This window comes from Urocampus carinirostris, chromosome 12, assembly GCF_059441175.1.
Source record: "Urocampus carinirostris isolate Australia breed hairy pipefish chromosome 12, RoL_Ucar_1.0, whole genome shotgun sequence".
NCBI classification, from domain to species: domain Eukaryota; kingdom Metazoa; phylum Chordata; class Actinopteri; order Syngnathiformes; family Syngnathidae; genus Urocampus; species Urocampus carinirostris.
The window spans coordinates 41,469,833-41,480,335 of NC_142360.1; the positions used below are offsets into that span (position 1 = coordinate 41,469,833).

General features: G+C 44.6%; 1 protein-coding gene across 4 annotated transcripts in view; it reads right to left on the reverse strand.

Annotated features, from left to right (window-relative positions):
* The window catches only part of ralgps2 (Ral GEF with PH domain and SH3 binding motif 2), a 94,558-nt gene that overhangs the window by 13,341 nt on the left and 70,714 nt on the right, over positions 1 to 10,503 (reverse strand). For 2 of the 4 annotated variants that reach the window (XM_088349154.1, XM_088349153.1), the window contains exons 10-16: positions 7,644 to 7,781; positions 5,422 to 5,512; positions 5,277 to 5,344; positions 3,529 to 3,661; positions 3,316 to 3,467; positions 2,374 to 2,428; positions 1,325 to 1,402 (exon numbers count right to left, since the gene is read on the reverse strand). In XM_088349154.1, the coding sequence (XP_088205280.1) occupies positions 1,325 to 1,402; positions 2,374 to 2,428; positions 3,316 to 3,467; positions 3,529 to 3,661; positions 5,277 to 5,344; positions 5,422 to 5,512; positions 7,644 to 7,781 (715 nt within the window). The remainder of the gene's footprint in view (positions 1 to 1,324; positions 1,403 to 2,373; positions 2,429 to 3,315; positions 3,468 to 3,528; positions 3,662 to 5,276; positions 5,345 to 5,421; positions 5,513 to 7,643; positions 7,782 to 10,503) is intronic. The other 2 variants (XM_088349156.1, XM_088349155.1) reach the window with 1 other exon arrangement.

Sequence of the window (10,503 nt, forward strand, 5' to 3'; positions counted from 1 at the left end):
GTGCTGTTGCAGCGGAGCGAGTGCCAAATGACCGGACTTACGGCACCTGATAGCCAAATTAAGAAGGTGATTTTTAAAGCCTAACGGTCTTATGCTAGTTCATCGATTAAGTCTTAGAGTTCGACTTGGCGCAGAATTTTAATGTTAATGCAATTACTCACCGCCTCCACTGGTTTCTACATTTCCCTCAAATGTAAGGGAACGAACTCATTCACCGACGGTCCCTTTTCATTAAAAATGGAGGTTTGACGTCTCTCGCGGTCAACAGCACTGAAGATGCTCCGAAATTTTGGACTCGATTGCTACGGATCGCTTCAAGAAAACTAAAACGAATTGGATGAAAGTTGTCAACAAAATTCCAATTGATTGTATTGAAATACAAGTCAATATAGTAATATAGCAACGATACCATGTCAACTCTTTACACATCGTTTTTCAATATCTTAGATAGAGAGAGAGAGAAATAGAGACAGAAAGAGATAGAGATAGATAGAGATAGAGATAGGTAGATAGATACAGAGAGATAGATACAGAGAGAGATAGAGATAAATAGAGATAGAGATAGGTAGATAGATAGATAGAGACAGAGAAAGATAGAGAGAGATAGAGAAATAGAGATAGATAGACATATAGAGAGAGAGAGAGAGATAGAAAGAGAAGGAGAGGAGAGAGATATACACAGATAGATAGAGATAGGTAGAGAGATAGAGAGAGAGATAGATAGATGGATACTTTATTCATCCCTGTAGGGAAATTCATACTTCCGGTAGTATCCTTGTGTTGAAAAATAAAATAATAAAATAAAGATATAGAATACAAAAATAGCCAATATAAGGTTCCTCCACGTTTGTTTGTGCCTAGGTGTAAGAAATCCAAAGATAGAGGAAAGCAAGAGAAGATTAGATCAGGGGCCTCCAACCTTTTTTCATGCCGAGGACTCCATTTTGGTACTAGGTAGGTGCAAAGGCCGACCAATTCCATATGCATTTCCAAAAGAAGAACTTATGTTATTACTATGTTGGTACTACCAGGTTCATTTTCAAAAATATAGGTTTGAATAGACTCAAGACAACCAATGACAACATGACGGTACTAGAAAATCACATTGACCCAGGACGAGTGAGCTTTTTTTTTTAAAAGACCTCAGCTGCCCTCGGGGGGCGTTGGAGACCCCCGGTAAAAATCAGAGTCGATCAGTCCCCTTCACCCGATTCGTGCCGTCGATCCAGCCCAATATAAAAAGACAAAGGCACGAGAAGAACGGCCGAAGCCAAGCCAAAAGAAGGGACCGCCAAAGTCGGAGAGTTGGGTTTTGGGTCAATACCTGCCGGGCCTCGGGACTCCTCGGTAGGGGATGCGGGCCACGCGGGTCACCGGGCCCAGAGAGTGATAGAACCGAGTCCTGTTCGGAATAGGATCACATTGGACAGGGTGGGCGCCACGCAACACACTTGCTTTTTTTTTTTCTATATTTCTTGAATGCTTTCCCTTTCGCATTTAGAAGGGCTCATTTTTAGTGGGTGGAGGGAAGTTCGGCAGTCTAAATAGAGGACGGCTCGGTGAAGACGACAACAACAAAAAAGAGAATCCTAAAAAAGAAAAATGACCCCAAAACCCCTCACAAAAAAATGACCACAATAACAAGAGATAAACATCAAAAATCAACCCAAAATGAAAAACAACCCAAAAATCAAATCGAAAAATGACCCCAAAACAACACCTGAGAAATGACTAAACATCAACAACAAAAAAGACCCCAAAACACCTAACGGGGAAAAACTGCTGAATAACCCCCCAAAGAAATAAAAAAAACACAGATAAATGACCCAAAGAAAATATGACCAAACCACGACCTTGAAAAACCCCACTGAAACGAAAAAAAATGACAACAAAACAACCCAAAAAAGTCCATCCAAAATAACTTGAAAAATCCCAAAACGACCTGAGAAACGACCACAAAAAACAAGACCCAAAAATGAATAAACCCTCCCCCCAAAAATTTTAAATGAAAAAAAAAAAAAACCCCGACCTAAAATAGACAAAACTGAAGAAAAAATTATTGAATAAAGGGGGGGGGGACAAAAGACTGAAAAACAACGCAAAAAGCCCAAAGTTAAATGCGTATGGTTAGCGAATGCCCACGCCGCCTCCATCGCAGCCCGATCAATCCCCCTTCTCGAGTTTTCTCTTTATTCTCGGAGGTTTTTTTGCCCTCGCGGAGCTTTCGGGGAGCAGCGCGGCCGTGTCCTTTGAGACGAAGGCCCCGACAAATAAAAAAAACACGCCTTGCCGGGAAATGCCGGACGCGACGTGCGCGGGACAAAGACCTTCCTATCCGTTATCCCCGACGGAGGACAAATCTGAGGTTCTTACCTCTCGAAAGCCGGCCAGGACACTTCCTCGCTGAGTTCCGAGCCTTCGCTGCTGCCTGCGTTGACAAAAACGGGACAGTCCTTTCAAAATGGCCATCGTTTCTGCAGTACGAGGTGTCGTTTTACCATAGAAATTTCCATAGTATCGGTAGCATTTTGTAGTACTACTGATTTAGTAGTAGTACTGTACTGTAGTACTTCTGTCATAACATTTCTGTAGAAGTATTTGCATCGTCATATTGTTTTATCATTTCTACAGTATTTAGCAATAGTGTTGTCGTTTTGTAGTATTTCCGCTCTAAAAGTAGTAGTATTTCTATATTATAGTATTGCTGTTGGAGTATATTGTAGTATTTTTTGGCAGAATGAGAGCAAATTAAATAAAAAGACATCCAAATAAATGCTATAAACTACTATTGGCCTACCACCATATTTTATAGATCATTATATTTGGACTTATCACAAAAAACAAAAATGGAGAAAGAGCAATACATTTGCTCTTATATCCACCCAAAAAGATACATTTAGTTAAATCTTTACTATGGTAAAACATTCCCGATATGAAAACGATGTCAAATTTGCTTAATAATCTGCCCCTTGCACCTTATTTTTTTTTAAAATTTTGTTTACCGATTTTCGGCTCGTTTTTTTCCTCCTGAACTTCCGCAGCACCTAAAACGTGGAAAGTTGGTGTTCAATAAAAAAGGATTTAAAAAAAAATGTAAGATCACTTTGAATAAAAAGATCTCGGTGCCCTCTGTCGGACCAAAGTGGTACTACAACACTCGGCGTTCGTTGCCAATTCATTTAATAATCCACGTTATCGATGAGTTCTTGCAGCCCCGACATAAGGCGCAATAGGTTCGGAGGCGAACCTGAAAATTTCTGTCCGAGTTCTTCGGCGCGCCTGGCGCTCGGGAAAGCGGGGCTCATGGGCGCTCACCGATAGAAATGCCGCTGGAGAGCGTGGAGCTCTCGGCGTGTCCCCGAGCGGGACCGTTGCTCTCCAGCACGCTGTCGTCCAGCAGGTGGCGCGAGCCGGCGTTGGGGAAGGTGGCGCTCTTGAACTCCGCCGTGTTCATCTTGTGGATGAAACTGGAGAACGGGACAGGCGTCAGTACCCGCCGAGTGCCTGGAAAAGCGCCTCGAGACCCACTTGTAGCCCAGACTCTGACACTTTCGGTGTCCGTACGGCAGGAGGTTCCTGGGGGAAGGCGGGGTGGCCGGGATCTTGCCGGCGTCCGCCGAACACTTGCGCCCGCACAGGGGGGAACCCGACGCCTCTTGGCCTGCGAAAAGGGGGAACGCGTCAAATCCGGGACGGCGCCCCCCGCCGACGGACGGCAGGAAGCGCCCCGGCGCTCCAGTTGAGACGGATATCGAGAAGCGCCACGGAAAAACAGTCACTCGTTCTCGTTACTTCTTCCAAAAAGTAGTCATCGAATTATTCTATAGCGGGGGTGGCCGACCGGAGAGCCCCGTGGCCTGAAGTGGGAGAAAAGGGGAGCGCTAACTACCATAGGGGAGATCAATTTACGGGCAAACGGAAAAAATGTGACCAGACCAAGGTAGATAGATAGATACTTGATTCATCCCTGTAGGGAAATTGACACTTCCAGCAGTATCCCTTTGTTGTTTATGAACAGATGAACAGGATGGCCTCGGGGTGCTGTGTTCTCGTTTAGCAACAGCGGGGTGGATGACGTCACACGCTAGGCCAAAAGTTCAACGTCCCTGCGGCAGATGGAAATTTTTGTGCCCAGGGTGACACCTCCCCGTGTTCACCTAGATAGCGAGTCCGCCTCTTCGCTGCCTGCTGGCTTTTGTGTCTCTGTCTGCCCTAACAGCGCTGGAGCCGGGTAGCTCCGCGTTAGCGTCCGGGATGCTAGACGTAAGCCACGTTTCCGTAAAACACAGCAAACTGCACTCCCTGTACGCTTTGACAGCCAGTGGGTCGGTCTTATTTGGTACCATGAGTACAGACGCTACCGAAGACTTATAACGCCGCTAGCCGCTTAGCCTTAGCTCCGGCTCGGCATCCACGATAGGGCCCCCCTCATCGCGCCGGCACGAGAATCCTTCGGGGCAAGGAGTCGAGAAGCAACATCCAACCAAGCAGAAATGTCTATTCATTTGTGGACATTTCTGTGTGCTTCAGAATCAATATTTGACACGGTTCTATTCTAACGATTCATGAAGCCGTTTTTGTGGACATTCCGAGAAGTTGAAGACGACCAGGTACCGTCATGCTGAGTTAGCTCTTTCCAATGATATGTGGCATGACTCATTTCAGTGACTGCTGACTTTGGAAAGACACATATTTGTTGATTTACTTTGGCCCTCTTTTAGACATATTGGAAGAGTTGTAAATGTTTAACTTCTCTTGCCGCGTCTCTATCCCGATTGTGCACTCTTGCACGTAATAATAAATCACGATAGGCTCTGCGTGCGTTCATTTTCGGCTCTTATTTGAATACGCACCGTATATGTGTACGTATTTAAGTTGGGATTCATCTGCTTTGAATCGGCCACCATTGACGAAAGATTTTCAAGTCGATTGAGTTTATTTTATTTCAGAGGCGGTCACAGGCTAAGGACTGTGAAAAAAGCTCGCAATGGGCCAAGAGTGGTGTCAATCAAAAATGTCAGAGGAAAACGGCAATACCAAAAGTCATCCGACAATTTTGTTTATTTTAAAAGGGAAGTTTTGGAGAAAATCGAACGGATTACCACGAGGAACGTCAGATGAGGCTGAAATGCTTTAAGGTGGATTTTTTTTAATGTCTCAGCATTATAGTGTGTTTTGGGGTCACGCTTGATGTTATTTTTTTCGAGCTCCGCCTAAATTAAAATAAAAACCCAAACGCAACAAAAACTATAGGAATGAAAAATCCATCTACTTACCGGCCAGATCTTCTTTGGAGGCGTTGGCCCGAGGCGTGCCGGTGCCGGGCTCGATCCGCTGCGATAACCTGATGAAACGGTTCCACCGAAATAAGATGTTTGCGCTTCCCTTGAGAAGCTAGGCGGCGACGGCACCGGCACTCACTTGTAATTGTCGTCCTCCACGAATTTCTGCAGTTCCTCGATGTACCTGACCGAGTTGAGATACTTCTGGATGTGAGGCAAGACCTGGATGTCTGGAAGATGCATCGAGAGAGCTTCATGACCGGAGGACGTGGCATCGGCAAAGCAGGCATTGTAGTCGCTTACTACTTTTCCTGCTTTTTTTTTCCTTTTCTTTTATTTGTTCCTTTCATTCTCCTATTTGCTTTATTTGTTCCCCATTTGAAGTCAATTGAGGCATAATGTTACATCATAATTGGTATCGTTTGGATGGGCCGAATCAGAAGAGCCATTTGGATATCGAAAGAGCCGGCTCTTTTTGGTGAGTCAAGCCAAAAGAGCCGCTTCTGTAAAAAAACAAAAACAAAACGAAATTTGCGCGGCAACATTGACGTAGTCACGTAAAGTGATATTTATTTGTGACGCCCTTTATCACAAAAAGTCTCAAAGGGCTGTCCAGAGCACAACAAGAATAAAAAATTTTTAGTTTTGAAGCTTCGAAGATTGCACAAGAAACAAAATAATGAAATGTCGTTTTTAACTATCATGACTTGACAATCGAGTAGTTATTTGTTTAACCCAATTTCTTGAAAAATCTTAGGTAGGAAAGCTCACGTCGCTACCCGTCTACCTGTGCAGGTGATAATTCAAGTCAACCGCACTCGTCTCTCAAATTTGAATATCTTAGAGATTAAAAAAAAAAAAAAAATAACATTTGATAACAAAACTCCTCCATCAATCACCCCCCGCCTCTGATCAGAGAAGGGAAAAGGGACGTGGGGGTACCCCTGCTCTCGATCAGCTTTTGCTTCATCGAAACAGCGCGGCAAACAACCGTAAAACCTTTAGAATGATCCGGGCCGTTTATACAAAAAAAAAAAAAAACACGTGTGATGTAGCGAATTCGCAGACGTAGATTCAAATCTCGGCTCGACATTTGACGCGATGTTTCGGCGATGTGTTAGTCCGCGTTTCAATAAAGTTTTCGAGGAGAAAAAGCATCCAAGATGTCGTAGCATGAACCGATCACACCAGCGTAGATGAAAGACAGGATCCGAGATGAGCGATAGCAACGGTTGCTTTTAACAGTGATTTTCAACCTTTTTTGAGCCACAACGCAGTTTTGTTCAAAAATCTCCAGGCAGTCTTTCCAAAGCGTTTAAAAATTCATCTTCGGCACTAGTTTCGCGTGATTTTTTTTTTTGGGCTTAAATTGACAGTATAGTTTTACTCGTTTGTGGTTACCGTGGGTTATTATTGATTTTGGTGTGTCATTTTTCTGTCGTTTTGGAATTTTTGTTTTTGAATTAACTTAACACAAATATGCTCAAAACGAACCAGAAGTATCAGCCAAAGGGTATTTTTAATACTATCTGTTGAAGGATTTTATACATTTGACTATAAAGGATTGTATACGGTCGAATACAAGTTACATTTATTGAGTTCAATGCTATAGTTATTTACTGACTGTGCCTTTATTCAATGAGCAGTGAAAGTTACGGGCAGGCATAAGTGGTCGAAGAGGTTGTTTACAGGAACGGGACGTACTGCTGATAAGATAATCAGCACACCCGGACGCTGTTGACGCAGAAAGGCCCGGTGGTGTTTTGAGGAAGCTCGTCTATGAGATTGTGAAGCCCACGAGCTGGCACACTATTATGCGGGGAGAAGATGGCCAATAGAGAAAGCGAAAGGACTTCAGAAGAAGGCTTCTCACAGACTTTAATGTCACTTCAGACATCTTCAATGGAGTTTACATATTTCTTCGGTTAGGGAAAATAAATCTGATCCCGTGTGAAATGTCGGCTTTCCTGATCATTTTTCTCTCAAGAAACGAGCGCGCATTAATAGTTGAGTGAATGTAGGTTGCGTCTGGTTAATGGAGTCAGATAACGCATTCGAACAATTTGGTAAATAAATCGGCAAAATCACGTGCAATGTTTTTACATAATTTGATGTATTGGTGTTCAAAAGAAAGGGCTCATTAGAAGGTCTTTAAAGCAGGTCGGACTACTTTCTCTGTTCTCCTTGCAAGTTCAAACCCATTGACGTCTTCTCACATTTTTTTTGGAGCGTCTACTAAAGTCGAAAGGGATCAAGATTTTCATGAACGTAAAAGGAAGTCCGGCGGAAACAAGCATACGCTTCTTCCTATTCCTTTTCGGACAGGTGAGGTCGAGTCGGACGCGTCGGTGGCGGTCTCACCGTAGGTGCAGGATCTCTGCAGGTCGGATATGATCCTGAGGATGTTATTCATCAGGTTGGAGCGCTGCTGGTTCTCCAGGATGCTGCCCGTGGACGGGTAGGCCGAGTCCACGTAGGTCAGGTCCGACAGGTACATCCCTACGGAGAAGAGAGACGGGAAGACGGGGTCTTGAGCGTCGTCGCCTCGCCATCGGCTAAAGTGGGCCGAGGCCCCGTTTGCCGGCCGCCCCGCCTTTTTCTGCATCCACAGATGCAAAAACGTGACTCGGCTCGTGTCCCGGACCCAGGGGACGCGCGCAGACCGCCTCCTTCGGGAGTTCGACCGAGACGACTAGAGTTCGTTCCCGCGGGCTTCAAAATATTTACCTCCGCATAAATGTCACCGAGTCGAGAGACAGCAGTTGAGGAGCTTCCCAAAGGATTTCCGTCCGCGCCATTCCATCTTCAAAATATCGCAAAGAGTGTCCAAACTACAGCCCGGGGGCCAATCGTAGTCGAGACTGGACTCTGTAGAGCAGGGGTCTCAAACGCGTGGCTCGCAGGACGATTGTTTGCCTTCATATAAACGTTAAAGGGAGAGTGTGCGTTATCTACCCGCTAGAATTTGCCGTATTCTGTCGCGCAACAGTAGGGGGCAGCAACGCTTCACGCGCAACAACTCGATAATGAGGACCGGAGCTACCGTCGGCGTCATTTTTACGCACTTGAAAAAGAAAAAGAAAAAAAATCTTCATTATAAAGCGTGGTCTATCGAGTCAGACCGCCAGGAAACAAGGTAACGGAAATCGTTTCAAGCTCTTAACCCAAAATTCAAGCATTTACAAGGATTTCAAGCACACGTATCGACCCTATCCGTACCTTACCGGCTTGCTTATTTTTACACTCGGCGGCCAACCAGAAGCTCCAAAAATCACACGCATGTGTATCCAGGTTGTTAAAAATCCATTTTCCAAAATATCTTCCCAGTAAAACAGAAAGCAGCCGTCACGTCAACTCGCACCTTGTTCATTCTCCGTTCTTCGTTTGTTTCTTTCGGTTAAGATGAGGTGAAAGCGAGCAAAAACACAGACGGAAGTGTTACATCCCCCAGACCAGGTTTCTTCAACCTCTTTCAAACAGAGAGCACCGTTTTGTTACCGATTTTTCTTAAAGGGAACCCACTCTCCTCTGCATTTCCAGAATTACAATTTAGCACGTTATTCCACTGTGACTCATCGAGTCAACCATTTGGAACACAGCAATCCTGACGTTCTGTCAAACCAAACAGCAATTATCACGTATGAGGCTAAAAACGGCTTATTACCAGAAACATTTCAAAACATGCTTAGGAATTGGGAAGGAGACGTAACCTGAAAATCTTAAACGTAAGAACATTGGAAAGTTTCGGGATATCGACAACCGGTGTCAAACTATGGAATGTTCTGAATGAGGACCTGAAGCTAAGTCAAAATAACCATCGGTTGGAGAGAAGGTACAAATGAACGTTGCGTAGTGTGTACAAAGGAGAATGACCATGAATAAATACTAATGGATTTGATTTATTTATTGATATGGCGCACTAACCATCGTGGCTGCAGAGCCGGAGCTAAGGTGAAGGCTTCGGTACCATCCTTAATCAAGGTAAATGTGAACTCTCTACCAAATAAGACCAACAAACTGGCTTTGCTGGTGAAAAACATCAAAGTGTAAAGGGAGTGCAGTTTGCTGCGTTTTACAGAAAAGTGGCTCACGTCTGGCATCCCGGACGCTAAGGTGGAGCTACCCGGCTTCAGCGCTGTTAGGGCAGACAGAGACACAAAAGCCTGCGGGAAGCGGAGAGGAGGCGGACTCGCTATCTACGTGAACACGAGGCGGTGTCACTCTGGGCACAAAGATTTCCATCTGCCGCAGGGACGTCGAACTCTTGGCCTAGCGTGACTTCATCCACTCCGCTGTTGCTAAACGACAACACAGCACCCCTGTTAATCTGTTAATCATCAACACAAGGATACTGCTGGAAGTGTGAATTTCCCTACGGGGATGAATAAACTATCTATCTATCTAGCTAACCAGCGGAGGCGTAGGTGTATGTAGAAAGGTAGATAGGTGGGTAGGTATGTCGCTGTGTGTAACTGACTTATAAAGCATTTCTTCTTGTGTCAAAACGTTAATTGACAATAATCAAGAAGCCTTGCACTACTTGTTCTGCATATTCATAATAAATGACAATAACTATGTTATTCATGGTTCACCCATTCCTTAACCACAGTTGTGTCTTGGGCAAGCACGGCCCGGTGAAGCCCATCCTTCTCCATGCCAGTTTTACAGGTAGGTGTTGGCAGGAGACTCAATTACAGCACCTTCATCATCCGGGGGCTCTTGTTTATCGGTGTAAAACGTCATCCTCTTCTTCAGAGATTACAAAAGAACCCATTCAAATAGTAGAGTCAAATTAACATTTTTTTGGCAGTTGAGAAAACTACTCCCATATAGGAAAAGAGTTATTTGATTTGTTATAAACGGGTTATTTATTAGAAGTAGGTTTTAATAGAATCAGTCAAAAAAAAATCACAACGACCAGCACAGGTGAGCTATTTTCAAAACATGTCCGCAAGCACCGCAGCTGTCCTCCAGGGGGCAGACTTTGGAGACTCCTGCTTCAGACTCTACCCATATCAGATGTTTTTTCACTCAAAAACTAAACAGGCGTACCGGGGATGATTGCAACAGGGGGGAGGGGGGGGGGGGGTCCTGCATAAAACTGGAGTGAGGTCATGGAATATCACCGTCTGCGTCTTAGAGAAGAAAAAAAAAATGTTCTCGGCTGCCATTTTGTTGTACGAGACGCGAGGTCGACAACACGCACCAATTAGAGATCCGG